Here is a 22,458-nt window from a genome sequence, read left to right as displayed (position 1 = left end):
ACGTATGATATGAAATAAGATTTGAAAAACACTAAATTTACCCTTTACACCTGTGTAGAGATGTCAGAATGCACTAAGGGGGTGACAGTGTCACTTTAAGCCCCTATTACATGGGGCCACTAGAGGAGCAAACGAGCGCTCATTTGCTCATCGTTTCCCACTCGCTGCCGCCGCTATTACGTGCGAGTGGGTACAGGGGGGGCCGTGGGGAGCTGCGGGGGGCTGCCCAGGTGATCGCCAGATCGTCTGTGCAGCCCATAGGGGATGGCGGCGGTCTGCTGCCGCCACTCCCGTTCCACAGAGCATCGGCAGCAGATCGTAGCTGTATGAGTCGTTTATCTTTCAACATGTTGAAAGACTAACAACTGCAAAGAGCAGCCAACATCGTTAATGTCAGCTGATTGTTGCCTTCCATTACAAGGAACGATTATCCAAATGCGGCCAATAATCGTTCCGTGTAATAGGGCCTTTAGAAGCAGTGCTGTGAATGATTGTAATTGCTTTCATATCTATATACAGTACTGTGAAAGATAAGTGCTTACACTAAAAGACTTAAGAGAACGATTAACAATGATTTTGGGGTCAGCCCAAAAGATGCGATCGTTCGTTGTTTGATCATTGCCGTGCTTACACCAGAAGATTATTGCTTAAAATCTAACGATTTGACAATTATTTGCACCATAATAGGTCGGTTTAAAATGTCCTTACGTGTGTTTACGTCAGTTTGCAAGATAAGCAACATACTGTACTGTACTACCAAGCTTTGTGTCATCTGCAAAGATTAGTGATGAGCAAACATCCCAATGTTCGGTTCGGATCCCGAACACGAACATAAAAAAATTGATCGTGATCAGTTTGTGTTCGCCGGACATTAACGAACTTTACGCACATGCATTCAGATTATCAGGTGCAAAGCGAAAAATATGTAATAGCGAAGCAATATCTTTTATTCACCATTGCGTATATACGCAGTGACTTACATACTACTGTTTTTTTTAATTACACTCTGCAATCACTGGCACACAGCAGAGCCAGACAGAAAGATTAAATAAATATATATATATATATATATATATATATATATATATTTATTTATATATATATTCCACAGAGGACGCCTGGTTACTACAGGGTTAAGAAATAAATCCTTATACTGTTTAAACGCTGGATTCTGTCACCCTCCCTACACTGACAATTTCACAACGCTGTGAGCCTTACTCGGTCAGCTCTCCCTCCCTACACTGACTAACCACCACTGTGAATATTGCTGCCTAACTATATTCAGATGCTGTCCCTGCTCGTTTCACTCTTCCTAATGAACGGCACAAGAATTAGAAAAGACTGTGAGAAAATTTGCCTCAGTGTCGTGCTTTTAGAGCATGTACCTTACATATGTAATGACGCTAATCGTACAGCCAATCACAGTAATGCTGGTAGTGAACATGGCTACTACATTACCGGATGTCCCCTTCCTTCCCCACACGTTCATTGGCTCTTTCAAATTGGAGGGAGGAAACACAGTTGCGTACATTCGCATGTTTGAAAATGATTGTTATAACCATTCCATTCCAGTTAAACAGAAGGGATCCCAGTACTGACCATTGGGGCACAAAACTTATAACCAGGGACCATTCAGAATAGGAATCATGGGAATGCCGATGCTGCGGTCCTTTTTTTGAACTGCGGCCCGGATCCTGTGCATGGTGCCAGTCTATTCCCAATCACTGACCCAGCCTAAAGCACTAGAGGGGTATCACAGAGGGGAAGGGTTTCCTCTCACTGGGGGCTTGAAATGCAGCGAGAATTACTCAGTGTGAACGGGCCCCTACAGATAATCTTGTATATGTACATTACACCGAGCTAGAACAAAAGGACAACAGCACAAAAGCCGCACATCTCTCAGTTCAGGGCTCATATCCTAAGGGCCCTATTCCACAGTAAAGATAATCGGCCGAATCGGCCCCATTTGGACCGATTCGGCCGATTATCGTTTGGTGGAATAGAGAGAACAATCAGACGGCGATTGTGTCATCGGCTGATCGTTCATTTAGGGCCAGACCTAAAATCATCGTTCCCTCACCGCGCATGATGAATAGCGGTGCGCGGCGGCCGACCGACGATTTGAGAAGAAGCAGCAGCAGCAGTAATACATTACCTGTCAGGGCTTCTTTTCCGCTCTGTCTTTGTCCCCGGGTCCCGCGCTATCTAGCTTCAGAATTGCCTGTCAGCTGACGGAGCGCTCAGTCAATCACAGGCTGGGACCACCGCGGCCTGTGATTGGCTGAGTGGCCTGTCAACTGACAGGCCATTCTGAAGCTAGAGCGCGCGGGACCCGTGGAGGAAGACAGAGCGGAGAAGAAGACCTGACAGGTAATGTATTACTGCAAGCGATCATCGGGCCGTGGAATAAGCCCAGTAAACGAGCAGCGATCTAGCAGATCGGTGCTCGTTTACATCGTTGATCGGGCCCTCCTCGGTCCATGGAATAGTACCCTAAATCTATTCATTTTTGACAACTGTTCGCAATTGTCTCATCTAATATCATAAGATATACCTTACTCACTTGAAAGAAATAACAAAAAAATACATAAAATGCATATATTTATAGTGTTGTTGTGTTTATAGTGTGACTGGTTTATGTAATTTTTTAAACTAGCATTCATTTTGCTAATATTAATGGAGCTATATGATGTCAAGAGGAGTTGTTTTTCAGATGGAAAATAGATAAACTTACTAATAAATGTTATTTCAATATCTGCCGTTCTGACCCAATTTTACAGCCTGTTGGGGTTCCCAGTTTTTGTGGTTAATAATGTTCCGATGTAGGCAGAAAGCTTCTCCCCTTTCTGTGTGTCGGAGCTGGGAGGAAGGGGCTGACTGCCTGGCTCAGTTTATTAGCTAAGTAAGCTTCCTTCCTAATGCTCTGACATAAGGAAGTTGCTTAGCTAAGAAACTGAGTTAGATAACCAGCCCCTTTATGACATCATATACATGGGGAGTAGGGATGGTCCGAACCTGCCGAGGTTCGGGTTCGTACGAACCTGAACTCTCGGCAATGATTCCCGCTGTCTGCCCGCTCTGTGGAGAGGGTGGATACAGCTGGAGGACCGCCTGGAAAACTGGGATACAGCCTATGGCTATGGCTGTATCCCAGTTTTCCAGGCGGTCCTCCGGCTGTATCCACCCGCTGCACGGAGCGGGCAGACAGTGGGAATCATTGCCGAGAGTTCAGGTTCATACCAACCCGAACTTCGGCAGGTTCGGACCATCCCTAATGGGGAGTATGGACATAAGAAACCACAGCAAGGGGTGCTATATTAGAGTGGAGGAACTAACCTGACCAGCCGGTCCCAGGACGGAGATATCCCGGTCAGAAGCGCATGGCTCCATTCATTCTCTATGGACGCCGGACCTCTCTCCAGTGCGCGCGGGGGATAAGGGGATCTAGCTGAGGTCGGGAGCCTTTCACCCCGGCACGGCCTGGCAGTGAAGTTGTTTCCTCTCAGTAACGTTGTGCCTATACACGTTGTGTATCTATAGTACAACCTGGTCAGGTTAGTTCCTCCACTCAAATGATTTTAATGATTGGCTGTAATGCTTTTACATTGTGTTTTGGATTACTATACCATATAGCACCCTTTGCTGTGGTTTCTTATGTCCATCCTTCCCATTAGGGATGGTCCGAACCTGCCGAGGTTCAGGTTCGTACGAACCTGAACTCTCGGCAATGATTCCCGCTGTCTGCCCGCTCCGTGCAGCGGGTGGATACAGCCGGAGGACCGACTGGAACTTCGGCAGGTTCGGACCATCCCTAATGGGGAGGATGGACATAAGAAACCACAGCAAGGGGTGCTATATGGTATAGTAATCCAAAACACAATGTAAAAGCATTACAGTCAATCATTAAAATCATTAGAGTGGAGGGACTAATCTGACCAGGTTGTACTATAGATAGGCACAACGTTACTGAGAGGAAACAACTTCACTGCTAGGCTGTGCCGGGGAGAAAGGCTCCCGACCTCAGCTAGATCCCCTTATACGTACCTCATCCCGCCGAGTCCCGCTGCCGGAGCTGGTCCCGGGACGGAGATATCCCGGTCAGAAGTCGGCGCGCTCTGGAGAGAGGACCAGCGTCCATAGAGAATGAATGGAGCCATGCTCTTCTGACCGGGATATCTCCGTCCCGGGAGCGGCAGCGGGACTCGGCGGGATGAGGTACATATAAGGGGATCTAGCTGGGGGTCGGGAGCCTGTCAACCCGGCACGGGGGGTGACAGGTCCTCTTTAAGTTTGATAATAAATGCTGCATATAGCATTTGAACTGCCCGTACATTCCTGCACCGATGCCCAACAAGTGATCCGATCTGGTTGTTTGAATCTTGCCCTCCCTGCTTTGGAATTTCAAGTACCATAATCAAGTCCAACATCAGAATAAAGTGGATATGATATTACAGCCCTTTCATACATAACTCAAGCATAGCAGCTTACTTGGTGCTGTAGTTCTGAGTCATCAGGATCCACAATGATCAAACATCCATTTCAGTCTCTGGAAATTCCCTGAAATAACCTCTGGTATCTATTTAAACATATACCTGTAAAGGTTTTTCTACGTCTCATTTCCATTTCTATTATCCTAAATCAACAGAAGCATACACCTGACACATCTGCCTAATAAGAAATAAAAGAAAGCTCTTGGCACTTACCACGGAGATTATCTTGTACTTATTCTTTCGCTTTTTTTTAACAGGTTCTTCCATATTTAGCTTTTGTGTTGATTCCATTTGTTAGGAAGGTAGTTCAGGCTTTTGTGAACCAGCTGGCAGTGAGCAGTGATCCCTGTATGACTTCTGGGTACAAGTCTCCTTGTTTTCCTGCTGCACCGTAGATCCCTGCCTGTACAAGGAAGATCAGCACAGTGAGACACTGGGAAACTTATAAGGGGGCAAAGACTAAACAGGTTTATCTGCATGGAAAGCATGAATAGCAATAGTGAAAAGATTAGGTTGTTTTTTTATGGACTTAAGGTAAAGTACAAAGTGTGATAATTAAGTTACATTACTTCATGACTTCACTGAGAGCGGTGATAAGTGACCATTTGTATAGCAGAAAGACCTCTTTTGTATTTCAATACACATCAACGTGCAATACCAGATATTTTAAATGACTAACACTTTGGGAAAGGGGAAGAAGAGTCAGAAGCAGTGGGATTTTTAAAACACAAACATAACCTTTAATCGAATCTGGTTAATATGTCAGTCAAGAAAAGCGTGCTTGTAGATTCCTGGGATAATGGTAGAACTTGGCTATGCCATACTGACAGCGGTATACACTAAAAATACACCCACCATTATTCAGGGTCATTTGCATGCATTTCCATGCGTAACTGTCATTTAAATATCATTTTTCAGAAAACAATAAATATCAATAGTACAGGTGATTTTAGGAAACTCTGTAATAGGTTTTATTAGGCAAAAAAGTTTCCTTCTGTTCTCAAAAAGCTGTTTTCCTACCTCCCCCTGACTTCACAAGAAGCAGGATTTCTGTGTCAATTATGCTCTATGGAGAGGGAAGGGGTTGAAGGGGATGAGTGAGCACGGAGAGGAGAAAAGGCAGCCCTGCAAAACATTACATCCCTCAATCTTCTCTCACCAAGCTACCAGATAAACACTGACCTTTCTGACCTCTGAATCCAGTGTTTTATGTGCCCAGACAGCCTGCAAACTATACAGCTGCTTCTCCGCTCTCCCTGCTAACTTATCCCTCTTGGTCCCTCCCCCTCCATAGGTTATAATGAACTCAGCAAAACAGTCTTCATATTGCTCCTTTGTAATAAAGATTGAACTTTGCCTGATAATGAGCCCATAGGAAGTGTGTGTGTGTGTGTGGGGGGGGGGCTGGAAAACAGCTTTTTGAGTACAGAAAGAGGCTTTTTTGCCAAATAAAACACATCATTACCCCAGAACAACGGATGTGTGAATTAGGCCTAAAATAAGTGATCTTTTTCAGGCTAGAGACTAATAAGCCACACTATTTTGTCATTACAATATAGGCAAAATTGTTACAAAGATGACATCATGTTCACTTTTTTTTTTTTGGCTGTTCTTTGGGATTCGGCCTAGGCCCCTTAGTTCCATGGAAAGGAAATCATACTGTTTTAGTATATCAAGACATTTTGGATAATTATATGTTTTCGAGTTTGTGGAGACTGACCCACATAGAGCATTGACCTCAACCTCATTAAACACCATTGGGGTGAATAAGAATGGAGATTATGTCAGAGTTTCTCATTCAACATCTGTACCTGACCTCACAAATGTTCTTCTAAAAGAATGGGCAAGAATTCTCAGACTCACTTTCAAATTTCAAAAGTCCTCCCAGAAGATTGGAAGCTGTTATAACTGCAAAGGGGGGACCAGCTCCATAATAATGACTAGGGATTTAGAATAGGATGTAGTATTGTAAAAGCAGTGATTAGACCTGATGTGCTACTCGAATGGTTTGACTTTGGCTCACACCAGGGAGCGGAGTCTAATTGCCTTCTAGGTCTTCACATTCTATTCCGCTCTAGGATACAAAAGCTCAACGTCTGCGCCTAGAGGGCACCAGGTCGCTCAACAAGCATGGTTAAGGTGTGAGTAGCTGGTCCCCAAAGACTAGACAGAGTCGGTGCGAGGCACCAGAAGGCAGGTCTAGTAAATGTAGTCAGCAAATTAGGTCATCAGCAAAAGAGGCAGTACATTACCGGGGATGAAATGGCAATCATAGTCGGCAATGGATCAGGGCAGGTGGGTCAAAAAACATGGGATAGCATCAGAATCATGGGATTACACCTTGACTTAAAGGGGTAGTGCGGCGGTAAACAATTATTCACAGAATAACACACATTACAAAGTTATACAACTTTGTAATGTATGTTATGTCTGTGAATGGCCCCCTTCCCCGTGTCCCACCACCCCCACCCGTGTACCCGGAAGTGTGGTGCGCTATACATACCTGTCACGTGCCGCCCTCCGAGCGTCCTGAGTGCCGGCCGCCCTCTTCAGCGTCATCAGATGCTCAGCCGCGATTGGCTGAGCACAGTTTGGCTCCCACTGTGTTGTCCCCTATACATGCCCCCTTATACATCCCCCTTGTAGATGCCCCCACTGTGTTGTCCCCTATACATGCCCGCGTGTTGTCCTCTTATACATCCCCCCCTTGTAGATGCCCCCACTGTATTGTCCCCTGTACATGCCCCCCTTATACATTGCCCTTGTGTTGTCCTCTTATATTTGCCAATCGCAGAGCAGATAAAAACAAAGAAAAAAAAAAACTCACCTAACACCTCGCTCCCCCGTCGCAGCTCGCTTCTCATCTATTCTTCTGTGGTGTTGGATGGGCCCCCGGTGATGCTCAGCTCCCTGGGGGTGTCCCCGGGATTCCCGGGCAGAACACGTGCCAGAGAGCTGTGTGCGCCGGGGATGTTACTTCCGGTTCAGGGAGCGCTCCCTCAGGGAGCTGAGCATCACCGGCGGCCCGTCCAACACAGACTCTTGTGACCGCAAGCAAAACACTGCTTGCGGTCACAAGAGTGATCGATCAATGCGACGGGAACCCGTGGCGGCGGCGGAGGGCGGCCGGTGGCAGGGGATAGGTTGTGGGGTGCAGGCCTCCCTCGACGCCGGGCCGGGTCGCAGAGGCGACCCCTGCGACCACGGTGGCTGCGCCACTGGGCATGAGAATCAACAAAAGTATTGAGGAAGGTTCTGTAGTCATAGGAGACCAAAACTGAACTTTTTGGCCAAGAAGGAAAAAGCTATGTCTGGCTCAAAACCAAACATATTTATTTATTTATTTATATATTTTTCATATCTTTATTTGTGAAAATGAGAATTTAAAGAGTAGTGGGGGAGGGGGGTATTTTAAAGGGTAATTAAAGGGGGATCATTTAAACTTTTATTGGGGGAGGGGCATTGTAATAATATATGTATATATATATGTACAGTACAGCCCAGTGCAATGAACTGAATACATATATTTTCACTAGCTAGAGAGAGATAACTATAGATAGGTAGAGGCAGGGTTAGAGAGGGTATAGAAGGTTGATTAGTTATCAGGGACAGATAAATAGAGGTAGGGTTAGAGAATGTGATTAGTGATTAGGTATCAGGGACAGATACAGGAATAGTGTAAGGGTAGATATTAGGGATGGTCCAAACCTGGTTCGGACAGGGTTCGTACGAACCCGAACCCTCCGCAATGATTACCGCTGTCTGCCTGCTCTGTGCAGCGGGCGGATCCAGCGGGAGGAACGCCTGGAAAACTGGGATACAGCCATAGCCATAGGCTGTATCCCAGTTTTCCAGGCGTTCCTCCCGCTGTATCCGCCCGCTACACGGAGCGGGCAGACAGCGGGAATCTGATGCCGAGCGTTCGGGTTCAGCCGAACCCGAACCTCGGCGGGTTCGGACCATCCCTAGTAGAAATGTAAGCTGTGTAGCTGTCAAATGGTTCCTTTTCTAAAACTGTGTTGGACAGCAGCATAAATGTCATTGCCATTTTCAGAACAGGACACCTGAAGTAACTTGACTGGGTTAACTTCACCCAGGAGAGCTGTGGACAGCAGCGGATCACTGACATACAAAGACGCCCTTGGTGTTGTTGAGGTGCAGAAGAAATCAGCTAACAGGCAGACTAAACATTATCACTTAAAGGGGTTATCCAGCACTACAAAAACATGGCCTCTTTTCCCCCTACTGTTGTCTCCAGTTCAGGGGCGGTTTGCAATTAAGCTCCATTCACTTCAATGGAACTAAATTTCAAAACCCCACCCAAACTGGAGACAACAGTAGGGGGAAAGTGGCCACGTGTCAGGACCAGTCACACCAAACACACAGAGACAGTGAGCCCTGAGCTCAGCCCCTCCCACTGTCCCTACCTAATTGCCGCAATCTGCCCTAAAATGGCAGCGGACAACTTGGCGGCGATCCCTGGCCTGGATACGTGAAACAATAGACAAGACAAAACGAACAAACACAATAAGAATGGTCAGCAATCCGGGTCACAATAGTCTGGCAGCAAAGGTACAAAATCAGGATCCAAAAGAGAAGTCAAATAACAGGCAATATGGTCGGGGGCAGGCAGCAAGCAAGCGAGGTCAAAAGATACAAGGCAGAAATCAGGAGAAGCAAAGAAACAGAACCACAAGCAGGCAGAGACTAAGTCAATAACCGGCAAGGCACAGGCAGAAACAGAAATCTTAAATAGGAGACCAGGAACCATGTCCAGAAAGTGATAGGAGGAACCAGCTGTCAATCACTGAGGCAAAGGCAGGTTAACTGTTACAAGGCCGGAAGAAACTTAGCAGAACAGACACTGGTGGGGCAGGGAAAACAATTAGCAGACCAGAAGGAATAAGACACAGTTCAGACAGGGCACAAACAAAGGCAAACAAAACACAGAATAAATGAAAGATTATGGCCAAAATCGCAGTCTCAGTCGTACCTTACGCACCGAGGAATGCGCCAAAGTTGCATTCATGACACCATGTTTTTGTAACGCTTGATAACCCCTTTAATAGTGACTTTACTGGAACACCTGGTACAAAGGGCAAAAAGTCTTTTATTTGTGGAGTACTATAAAAATGGCCACTAGACAGAGATGGGTCAATTAATGCAGATTTCTCTCTCCAACACAACACTTTTAGCAGCATAGATGAATGTTTATAAATTAAATGCAGTAGGCATAAATATCACAATAAATAGAAACAAAGTTAAAAAGTGCAATGGTCTTCTGCCCAATGCAAAACACTCTTAGGGTATAGACCCACACACCGTATACGCAGCGTATTTACTGCTGCGATACGCAGCAAACACGCAGCAAATACACAGCAGATTAGATCTAAATAACTGAACACAGCATCAAATCTTCACCATCAAATCTGCTGCGTATTTGTTGCGTATTTGTTGCGTATACGGTGTGTGGGTTTGTACCTTTAGGGTACAAACCCACACACCGTATACACAGCAGATACGCAACAAATACGCAGCAGATTTGATGGTTTAGATTTGATGCTGTGTTCAGTTATTTAGATATAATCTGCTGCGTTTTTGCTGCGTATTTACTGCGTGTTTGCTGCGTATCGCAGCAGTAAATACGCTGCTTATACGGTGTGTGGGTTTATACCCTTAAAGGGTGCCTTCACACCTACCGGATCCACAGCGGATCTCACTTCTGCGGATTCGAAGCGAGAACCGCTGCGGATCCGGTACCATTCACCCCTATGATAGCACATATTCACAGCGAGATTAACATCCCGCTGTGAATATGTGCTTTAACCCCTCGCTGTCTGCAGCCCCGCCGCCGCATTAGCCCATCCTCGGCCACATCTCCCATCTCCGGCCGCATCCCTCCATCCCCGCTGCATCCAGCAGCCCGCACTGCAGCCGTGCTGCCGAGCAGGTACTTTATGCTCTCGTCGGCGGGCTGCAGGATGCGGTCGGGGATAGGGGATGTGGGCTGCTGGATGCGGCAGGGGATAGGGGATGCGGGCTGCTGGATGTGGCGGGGGATAGGGGATGCGGGCTGCTGGATGCGGCCCGAGATGGGGGATGCGGCCGAGGATGGGCTAAGGCGGCGGCGGGGCTGCAGACAGCGAGGGGTTAAAGCACATATTCACAGCGGGATGGTATTCCCGCTGCGAATATGTGCTATCATAGGGGTGAATGGTACCGGATCCGCAGCGGTTCTCGCTTCGAATCCGCAGAAGTGAGATCCGCTGTGGATCCGGTAGGTGTGAAGGCACCCAAAGTCTGTGATATGTCACTTGTAAACAGCATTCATTATGGTTCGATGGCTTACTTGGGGACTACCAATAGAAGAGAAGTTGACATGGTGTCTGCCGACTTGGGGACTGCCTAAGAAGTAGAAAGAACTGGCGAGGTGGATTTGACTGCTGGATTAATGGCTTCTACTTTTGGTGAAGATGTCAAACACAGACCCTTAAGAGTCTCAAGCAGGGCCTGTACAGGCTGTTGTGGCCCTTCTTCCCCCCACACCTCAGGTTCTTTTGCTGATGAAGGAGGTTCCCAAGGCAATGCATCTTGCTGGGTGATGGCAGCATCCCACCAACCGCATGGTCCTGCATAGGGGTGTACTCCACCTCCTCACTGGATTCAAGGAACATAATGCAATTGGCATAAATATCACAATAAATAGAAAGATAAGTCATAAATTGGAATGATCTTCTGCCCACACGTGATGCCCACATCACTTGTAATTGGCTTTTATTAGTGTCACTTGACGTGGCGCCCATATTACAGTTCTCATATAAACACCTGTAAACAAGAGTCTGGTGACTGCCATAGTAGTGACAAGATAAAATAAAACTTCTGCCACTGGAAATCTGTATAGTGTCCTATTGCATTATGACAAGTATACTTGACTTGTGTTGTCAATTGGGTAAAGAGTTGCTCATTTAATCTTAGTCAACAGTCTGATGGAAAACTGTTTTGGTAGAATAGTCAAATGCTGATAGTGCTGTGTGAATTTAAACTGCTGCTATCAGTCTAAGACATGTTATCATAATTCACATACCACACAGTACAAAGGTGTACTGATGTGTCTCATGTTTTTCTCATCCAGCGCCCACAGAATGAACATATTCATATTATTATTATTTTTTTTTTTTTTGCTTTAACACTTGGGTGCAATAGTTGCTATTATTCAATAGGCAGAATGCGTCAAATTAGGCCAGAACTGGTGTAATTAATAGTAGTGAGGATGAATAGGAATATGCATCAGAGGTTATGGGTGTGTTCACTTATTTAGGGTTTTTTTTTCAGTAACTGAATAAATGCAAGGATAGATTTGAAAAGAGGAGTAAAGAGAAATGGTTGGGGCTCATGGAAAACTTTTGTGTGCAGTTTTTTGGGCTTATTCCCATGTGACACATGGAAGGCAGCAGAAAACCTAGAACTGGCCCTAGAGTCTTTCTTGTAATGTACCCAGTTAGGCAGTGGGTGGTATTACTCCCTTATGTGGTGCCTTGACATTGAAAGACAGTAATGTTTGTAGTATGCAGGAACTGTCATCCAGTGTTGAGAGTTACTTCACAGTGTTTGACATTGGACACCAAACTGAATGGTTTTTAAGAAAAGAAAATTGGAAAAACTGTTATTTTTTTACTTTAGAAAACATTAAAAGATGGATAAAGATGAAAAAAAAAAATGAATTCATTCCAAAAAAAAGAAATGAATAAATAAGTATTTAGTATATAAATAGTAATATACAGTAAATAATAAGAAATGCTAATGGCTTTATACTGCAATCTACTTGATTTTGTTCATCTGGCACTCTGCAGTGATGTCACTGCAGAGCATCATCTGTTTAAGGGTACAAACACACACAGCAGATACGCAGCAGATTTGATACTGTGTTCAGTTATTTAGATCTAATCTGCTGCATATCGCAGCAGTAAATACGCAGCGTATAAGCTGTGTTTGTACCCTAGATCAGTGCTTCTCAAACTGTGAGGCGGGCCTCACCAGTGAGGCTCCCCCTAGTTGTTGGTGAGGCCCAGCTGGGGAGCCAGTTTTTACAAAAGTAACTATGATCTGCACAATCCTTTTTCTGTTTGCAAAAATCTCCATTTTAACAACATTATTAATTTATTGTGTACTTGCTTTATCAGCGTATAGAGCTTAGGAGATGGGTGAAAGCTAGCCCTAGCATTATTTTCAGCTTTTAAATGGATTTTCACCACAGATAATGAGGCCCAGGCGCCCTCTTGGTCAGTCTGGTGAGGCCCAGGCATTGCCTTGGTCTGTTAGGTGAGGCTCCAGTAGAAAAAGTTTGAGAAGCACTGCCCTAAAGGAGGGCTGGGCTGGATTAGTGCACTTAGTGCAACTAATTTACATATTGAATAAAGTAAAGCTTTATCGAAAATGGTGCCAAGGTAACAAAATTACCTCCATTCTCAGAATCACCAGCCCTATGGGAATGTTACTACAGGTTAGAGTTTATAATGTGTGCACACGGAGTGCTTGTCTGTTGTAAATGTATTCTGCTAATTTTTTTTTTTTCTTAACCCCTTGAGGACCCAGCCCAAAATGACCCGGTGGACTGCGCAAAGTTTCATTTTTGCTTTTTCCTCCTCCCCTTCTAAGAGCTCTAGCACTTTCAGTTTTCTATCTACAGGACCATGTCAGGGCTTGTTTTTTACTGTGTAAGGGTATATTCACACAAACGGTCGATGCGAGTCCGGCAGGTCCTGGCAGTTCCCACACACTATATACTCGCTGCGGTCTGAATGACCGCAGCGAGTATGTAATTCTGCCGCCCTTAACCCCTTCTGCTCCCGTCCGGCTCCCCCGCTGTAAGCATACATTACCTGTCCTCGCTGCACGGGTCCGGCGTCCTGCTCTCCCGTCCAGCCAATCAGTGTGTTGCCCAGCCGCAGCCACTAATTGGCCAGACGGGAGAGCAGGACGCCGGGCCCGTGCAGCGAGGACAGGTAATGTATGCTTACAGCGGGGGAGCCGGCCGGGAGCAGAAGGGGTTAAGGGCGGCAGAATTACATACTCGCTGCGGTCGTTCAGACCGCAGTGAGTATATAGTGTGTGGGAACTGCCAGGACCTGACGATCTCGCAGCGAGAATCTCGCTGCGAGACCGTTAGTGTGAATATACCCTAATGGTGTCTTTCAATCTACCATAACATGTATGATAGAACCCCAAAATTATTATTTATGAAGATATAAATTGGTGAAATCGTAAAAAAGAATGCAATATGGTAACGTTTGGGGGAGTTCCTGTGTCTACTGTAAGGGATTAGGTAGCAGGAAAGGTGTCTCCTGGGGTAGACAGGCATACATGGAGGAGTCAGTCCACACCACGATTTGGTTTAACTGACCGCAGCCAGTTTTATTTCTCAGGTTGTTAGCAAAAACAAAATAAAACAGCAAAATAAAAGCCTATGCCTGTCCGGCTCTAACTAAACATAAATATTCCTGGCTAACTCGGTGCAGGCCTGGTACCTGGCACCAACAAAATAGCACAGTCCATACAGCCTGATGCAGTTTTAGTGCAGGGCTCTCACAGACACTTGGCCTTAGCTCTTTTCCCCAGGGAGAAAGAGAGAGACATCTGAGCACCTAGCTGACTTTTCTAAGGCCATCACACCTGAGTCCTCATTACTTAGTGTACAAACACACACACTGTATATGCAGCAAATCTGCAGCAGATTTGATGCTGTGTTCAGTTATTTAGATCTAATCTGCTGCGTATTTGCTGCGCATCTGCTGCGTATCGCAGCAGTAAATACGCTGCGTATACGGTGTGTGTGTTTGTACCCTAAAACCCGGACTGTCTAGCTGTGGCCTGGACATCAGCACCCATTACCAGGCTTTACACCAGACCTATTGCATACATTCTGATAAAACATGGGGAAATATATACTCCTTCTACAACCACTCCACATTGTCTGTTACACTACCTAATGCACTATACGGTAAAAGCAACATGATACCATTACTCTATAGGTCAGTCCGAAGACACAACCATATGCAGGTTTACACAGATTCTCTAATGTTATATATTTTTTTTATTAAATCCTTTTTTTTGGAATTATTAATAAAGTGGTCCTATTGTGACGCTTATAACGGTTTTATTTTTTCTCCTAAGGGGCTGTATGGGGTTTAATTGTTTCCGCCATGATCTTTAATAATACCGTATTTGTGAAGATCGCACATTTTGATCACTTTTTATTAATTTTTTTATATATAATGTAACAAAAAATCGGTAATCCTGGCACTTTTTTCCCTGTGTTCGTCTATGCCGTTAGTGATGACGATTGTTATACTTTAATAGATGGAACAATTACGCACACTACGGTATATAATATGTTTATTTGTTTAGTTTTATGTTTTATTTATATAATGGGAGAGGGGGTGATTTTAACTTTTATTGGGGGAGGGGTTTTGGGGTGTTTGTAAAAACATTTTTCCTTTTTTTTTTACACATTCTAAGTCCCTTTGGGGGACTTTTACTTACATTTATTGGATTATACACACTGATCATTGCTATGCCATAGGCATAGCATTGATCAGTGTGATAGGCGTTCTGCTCATTTTTTCCCCTGCACTACTGCATCAAGGCTTCACTTCCTGGATAACATGGTGATGTCACGACCCGACTCCCAGAGCTGTGCAGGCTGTGGCTGCTGGAGAGGATGATGGCAGAGGGATGCTCAGTATCCCTCCAGTGCCCTGTGTCCCTCAGTGTCCCCCTGCCATCATCTTCTCCAGCAGCCACAGCCCGCACAGCTCTGGGAATCGGGTCGTGACATCACCATGTTATCCAGGAAGTGAAGCCTTGATGCAGTAGTAAGTGCAGGGAAAAAATCACTTCATAGGCATTTCCCGTAATAAGTGTATATTGGTGGTTTGTATAACTTTTGGGGGGGCAACACAATACTTTAATAAAAATTTTGCCGGACTTCTCCTTTAAGGTCTTTTCAAAAGTATTTAATCTGTTGTGAATTTTATGTGAATGGGACAAATTTAACCAATATAAGTAAACTGCTAAAATCTGCGGCAGATTAAAGGGGTACATTCTTCTGGGGCACTAGGGTATATGCAGAGTAATTCTCAATGAAAACTCTGGGCGGAATCCACTGCTCATCCCTGCACGCTCCCGCTTCCCTCTCCACCGGCTCCATAGACTCCATTCTATGGTCAGGCAGATTCTGCTGTCCACCCAAAGAATTTACGTCATTATGGCGGAATCCGCCCGAGCATATAATCGAGCTCATGTGATGGGCGGAACTTCAAGTGGGAGCACAGGGGAGCGAGCAGCAGATTCCACAGGGATTTTAAAGCGAAAATTACTCTGTGTGCATATACCCTCACAGCGTATCCGCACCGGTTTTTAGCGTGAGGGCTCCCCTTCAGCTGTGTGTGGCTGCAGGGGGTAGTCAGAAGTCTGAAAACTGTGGAGTCGGTGATTCATGCCATTTGCACAGTACATGCAGGACAATGGCGCAGACAGCTGTCTCTATAGGTCATGTATAATGTTAGTGTCACATTTTTTGAGCCATAGCCAGAGGTAGATACTGCGTAAAATCCGCAACATAACCCGCAGCCTTCCTCAGGCTGTGCACTATGAACCCAACAACTCGTCTCCACAGACCCTCCCTGAGCGCGCATGCGCACTACTCTTCTTTCTTCCCCTTGCTTCGCGAGAGGCGGAAGTTCGTTGTTTCCGGGGGGAGTGAGTTATACGGTGCACGCTGTAACCCGGAGACAATAGCCCGGAACATCCAGTGATTTACACTATGGCTTCTTATTGTGATAGCCGCTACTTGTAGGTTATTATGTGATGTTCCCGCTGCGGTGGAGGCAGCAATAAGAGCAGTGTGTAGGGAGGCCATTGTGGCCGGGATTGTAGTCACACAGCGCCGTCCTGGGCTTCCCACCCGTAAGCATGGAGTCCCAGCTACAGAGCATCTTTGAGGAGGTGGTGGTAAGTGGCGGCTGTGTGTGAGGGCTGATGGAGCAGAGATGGCTCCCGGGTACTGGGGTATATACAGGGGGAGGCCGCCATGATGGTACATGGACAGGGGGACCCGGCTGTAGGCGATCTGCAGGACTGCTATATGGCTGTGTACACACCCAGAGAGAGAGAGACCAATGCAGGGTGTATATATTACACATACACACCAGACTGTACACATACATGTATACACCCTATTCATAGACCAGACTGTACACATACATGTATACACCCTATTCATAGACCAGACTGTACACATACATGTATACACCCTATTCATAGACCAGACTGTACACATACATGTATACACCCTATTCATAGACCAGACTGTACACATACATGTATACACCCTATTCATAGACCAGACTGTACACATACATGTATACACCCTATTCATAGACCAGACTGTACACATACATGTATACACCCTATTCATAGACCAGACTGTACACATACATGTATACACCCTATTCATAGACCAGACTGTACACATACACGTATACACCCTATTCATAGACCAGACTGTACACATACATGTATACACCCTATTCATAGACCAGACTGTACACATACATGTATACACCCTATTCATAGACCAGACTGTACACATACATGTATACACCCTATTCATAGACCAGACTGTACACATACATGTATACACCCTAGTCATAGACCAGACTGTACACATACATGTATACACCCTAGTCATAGACCAGACTGTACACATACATGTATACACCCTAGTCATAGACCAGACTGTACACATACATGTATACACCCTAGTCATAGACCAGACTGTACACATACATGTATACACCCTAGTCATAGACCAGACTGTACACATACATACATACATACATACATGCATACACCCTATTCATAGACCAGACTGTACACATACATGTATACACCCTATTCATAGACCAGACTGTACACATACACGTATACACCCTATTCATAGACCAGACTGTACACATACACGTATACACCCTATTCATAGACCAGACTGTACACATACATGTATACACCCTATTCATAGACCAGACTGTACACATACATGTATACACCCTAGTCATAGACCAGACTGTACACATACATGTATACACCCTAGTCATAGACCAGACTGTACACATACATGTATACACCCTAGTCATAGACCAGACTGTACACATACATGTATACACCCTAGTCATAGACCAGACTGTACACATACATGTATACACCCTAGTCATAGACCAGACTGTACACATACATACATACATACATACATGCATACACCCTATTCATAGACCAGACTGTACACATACATGTATACACCCTATTCATAGACCAGACTGTACACTTACATGCATACACCCTATTCATAGACCAGACTGTACACATACATGTATACACCCTATTCATAGACCAGACTGTACACTTACATGCATACACCCTATTCATAGACCAGACTGTACACTTACATGTATACACCCTATTCATAGACCAGACTGTACACATACATGTATACACCCTAGTCATAGACCAGACTGTACACATACATGTATACACCCTAGTCATAGACCAGACTGTACACATACATGTATACACCCTAGTCATAGACCAGACTGTACACATACATGTATACACCCTAGTCATAGACCAGACTGTACACATACATGTATACACCCTAGTCATAGACCAGACTGTACACATACATGTATACACCCTAGTCATAGACCAGACTGTACACATACATACATACATACATACATGCATACACCCTATTCATAGACCAGACTGTACACATACATGTATACACCCTATTCATAGACCAGACTGTACACTTACATGCATACACCCTATTCATAGACCAGACTGTACACATACATGTATACACCCTATTCATAGACCAGACTGTACACTTACATGCATACACCCTATTCATAGACCAGACTGTACACATACATGTATACACCCTATTCATAGACCAGACTGTACACATACATGTATACACCCTATTCATAGACCAGACTGTACACATACATGTATACACCCTATTCATAGACCAGACTGTACACATACATGTATACACCCTATTCATAGACCAGACTGTACACTTACATGCATACACCCTATTCATAGACCAGACTGTACACATACATGTATACACCCTATTCATAGACCAGACTGTACACATACATGTATACACCCTATTCATAGACCAGACTGTACACATACATGTATACACCCTAGTCATAGACCAGACTGTACACATACATGTATACACCCTAGTCATAGACCAGACTGTACACATACATGTATACACCCTATTCATAGACCAGACTGTACACATACATGCATACACCCTATTCATACACCAATACAGACATTATATATTACACATATACACCAGACTGTACACATACATGCATACACCCTATTCATAGACCAGACTGTACACATACATGTATACACCCTAGTCATAGACCAGACTGTACACATACATGTATACACCCTAGTCATAGACCAGACTGTACACTTACATGCATACACCCTATTCATAGACCAGACTGTACACATACATGCATACACCCTATTCATACACCAATACAGACATTATATATTACACATATACACCAGACTGTACACATACATGCATACACCCTATTCATAGACCAGACTGTACACATACATGTATACACCCTATTCATAGACCAGACTGTACACATACATACATGTATACACCCTATTCATAGACCAGACTGTACACATACATACATGCATACACCCTATTCATAGACCAGACTGTACACATACATACATGCATACACCCTATTCATAGACCAGACTGTACACATACATGTATACACCCGATTCATAGACCAGACTGTACACTTACATGTATACACCCTATTCATAGACCAGACTGTACACTTACATGTATACACCCTATTCATAGACCAGACTGTACACATACATGTATACACCCTAGTCATAGACCAGACTGTACACATACATGTATACACCCTATTCATAGACCAGACTGTACACATACATGTATACACCCTATTCATAGACCAGACTGTACACATACATGCATACACCCTATTCATACACCAATACAGACATTATATATTACACATATACACCAGACTGTAACATACATGTATACACCCGATTCATAGACCAGACTGTACACTTACATGTATAAACCCTATTCATAGACCAGACTGTACACTTACATGTATACACCCTATTCATAGACCAGACTGTACACATACATGTATACACCCTATTCATAGACCAGACTGTACACATACATGTATACACCCTATTCATAGACCAGACTGTACACATACATGTATACACCCTATTCATAGACCAGACTGTACACATACATGTATACACCCTATTCATAGACCAGACTGTACACTTACACCCGCTTCATAGACAATACAGGGTGTATATTACATAGATATACACCAGACTGTACACATACATGTATACACCTGATTCATACACCAATACGGACTGTATATTTTATATAGCTATACACCAGACTGTACATGTATACACCCTATTCATAGACCAGACTGTACACATACATATATACACCCTATTCATACGCCAATACAGACTGTATATATTACATAGATATACACCAGACTGTACACATACATGTATACACCCGATTCATAGACAATACAGGGTGAATATTACATAGATATACACAGACTGTACACATACACATATACACCCTATTCATAGACCAATAGAGACTGTATATATTACATACATGTATACACCTTATTCATACACCGGACTGTACACATATAAACACCCTATTCATAGACCAATACGGACTGTGTATATATTACATAGCTATACACCAGACTGTACACATACATGTATACACCCTATTCATAGACCAGACTGTACACATACATGTATACACCCTATTTATAGACCAATACAGACTGTATATATTAGTATGTATACAGTGTGTGTGTATATATATATATATATATATATATTTTACACAGTATATGTCATTGTGCCAAAAGACTGGCATTATCCACAAGATGGGGTAGAAGTAAGAGATTGTGGGGGGTCAGATCTCCGTGCACCCCCTTCTGGTGATCCTTAGATGGGCCTGGCTCTTTTAAGTTGAATAGAGCCATGGGTCAGCACATGCCCCCAAGTTTTGTTGATTCTCTATAGAGCTGCTGGAGAAGGACGAGTACAGCACTCAGCTTCTTTCAGCTGCCCCATATAGAGAATGAATAGAGCCACAGGTTATGTGCCATACCCGCCACTGTATTTAAAACGGAGTAAGGCCGATTAGGAGATCACTTGGGGGTGGGGACATGGAGTACCCCGGAGTACCCTTTTAATCAGAGAAAACCTTTATAGGGGTATTCTACTCAAACATAAATTTTGATATAGCTAGTAAAGTTGAAAAAAGACAAGAGTCCATCAAGTTCAACCTACAGGAACCCTACTGTGTTGACCCAGAGCAAGGCATAAAAAACCCTATGAGGCAGATGACAATTGCCCCATCACAGAGAAAATATCTTTGGCAATCAGAACAAATTCCTGGATCAGCGTCTCATCACATGCAATCTAATGTCTTTAACTTGTATTGTTATGTTTTTCAAGAAAAGCATCCGTGCTTCCCTTGTACGTATTTAATGCATTAGCATTGACAACATCATGTGGCAGAGTTCTACAGTCTCACTGCTCGTACAGTAAAGAACCCGCGTCGATGCTGATGGTGAAATCTTCTTTCCTCTAGACGTAGAGGATGCCCCCTTGTCATGGTTACAGACCTAGGAGTAAAAAGACCACTACAAAGATCTCTGTACTGTCCATTCATATACATTGTAATCACATCGCCCCTAAGACGCCCCTGTCCTAGTACTGTAATCCACCCATTCCCTTAAAGGGAACCAATCACACCGAATATGCCCCTAATGTTAAGGAAACGTGCTGGTACATCACTCAGCATGCTTCCCAAACATCCCCCTGTACCCTCCGTGCCCTCCTTGGTTATGCCGCAATCTTACATTTTTGAAGTCCCGCGCTGTATGTTAATAAGGTGTAAGTAGTCACGGTGGGCGTATGTAGTCATGGCGTGGGCGGCTGTAGTCATGGTCCTGGGCGGCTGTGAACGCTGTAATCACGCCCTGAGGGGTGTGATTGAAGGAGCTGGCTCTGCTGACGTCACCCGTGGATTGCGTTCCACGTCGGCGGCTCGGCGACGTCTTTAGCACGCCGCGCATGCGCAGTACGGCAGGAGAAGACGCTGATGTTCTGCGCTTGCGCGGCGTGCTAAAGACGTCGCAGCGCCGCCGTCGTGAACGCAGTCCCCCGGGTGAAGTCGGCAGAGCCATCTCCTTCAATCACGCCCCTTTGGGCATGATTACACCGTTCACAGCCGCCCAGGACCATGGCTACATACGCCCACCGTGACTACTTACACCTTATTACCATACAGCGCGGGACTTCAAAAATGTAAGATTGCGGCATAACCAAGGAGGGCCCGGAGGGTACAGGGGGATGTTTGGGAAGCGTGCAGGGGGATGTACCAGCACGTTTCCTTAAAGGGGTTATCCAACGCTACAAAAACATGGCCACTTTCCCCCTACTGTTGTCTCCAGTTTGGGTGGGGTTTTGAAACTCAGTTCCATTGAAGTAATTGGAGCTTAATTGCAAACCACACCTGAACTGGAGACAACAGTAGGGGGGAAAAGTGGCCATGTTTTTGTAGCTCATCTTTAGTATCTATGAGTATGTTCTCCTCTTTAGTATCTATGCCTCTTGATGCATCTCATGAATTTATTAGCATTAGCAGCGCTGACTTGCACTGATTACAGCAGCCTCACCTCAGATTAACCCTCCCAGCATTACAAAGAAGTTACAAAGTTGCAGATAAAGCCTTCCAGGT

General features: G+C 44.6%; 2 protein-coding genes across 2 annotated transcripts in view; one reads left to right on the top strand and one right to left on the bottom strand.

Annotated features, from left to right (window-relative positions):
* The window catches only part of ENPP3 (ectonucleotide pyrophosphatase/phosphodiesterase 3), a 92,038-nt gene extending 87,102 nt beyond the window's left edge, over nucleotides 1-4,936 (bottom strand). Inside the window, exon 1 of the mRNA XM_069974970.1 lies at nucleotides 4,704-4,936. Coding sequence (XP_069831071.1) covers nucleotides 4,704-4,781 — 78 coding nt within the window. The 5' untranslated portion in view covers nucleotides 4,782-4,936. The remainder of the gene's footprint in view (nucleotides 1-4,703) is intronic.
* Nucleotides 4,937-16,229: 11,293 nt separating this feature from the next.
* The window catches only part of MED23 (mediator complex subunit 23), a 62,786-nt gene continuing 56,557 nt past the window's right edge, over nucleotides 16,230-22,458 (top strand). Inside the window, exon 1 of the mRNA XM_069974964.1 lies at nucleotides 16,230-16,499. Coding sequence (XP_069831065.1) covers nucleotides 16,461-16,499 — 39 coding nt within the window. The 5' untranslated portion in view covers nucleotides 16,230-16,460. The remainder of the gene's footprint in view (nucleotides 16,500-22,458) is intronic.

Source organism: Dendropsophus ebraccatus, chromosome 6 (genome assembly GCF_027789765.1).
Source record: "Dendropsophus ebraccatus isolate aDenEbr1 chromosome 6, aDenEbr1.pat, whole genome shotgun sequence".
Lineage (NCBI taxonomy): Eukaryota > Metazoa > Chordata > Amphibia > Anura > Hylidae > Dendropsophus > Dendropsophus ebraccatus.
Note: the sequence above shows the minus strand (reverse complement) of the source record. Positions and strands in the feature narration are given on the sequence as shown.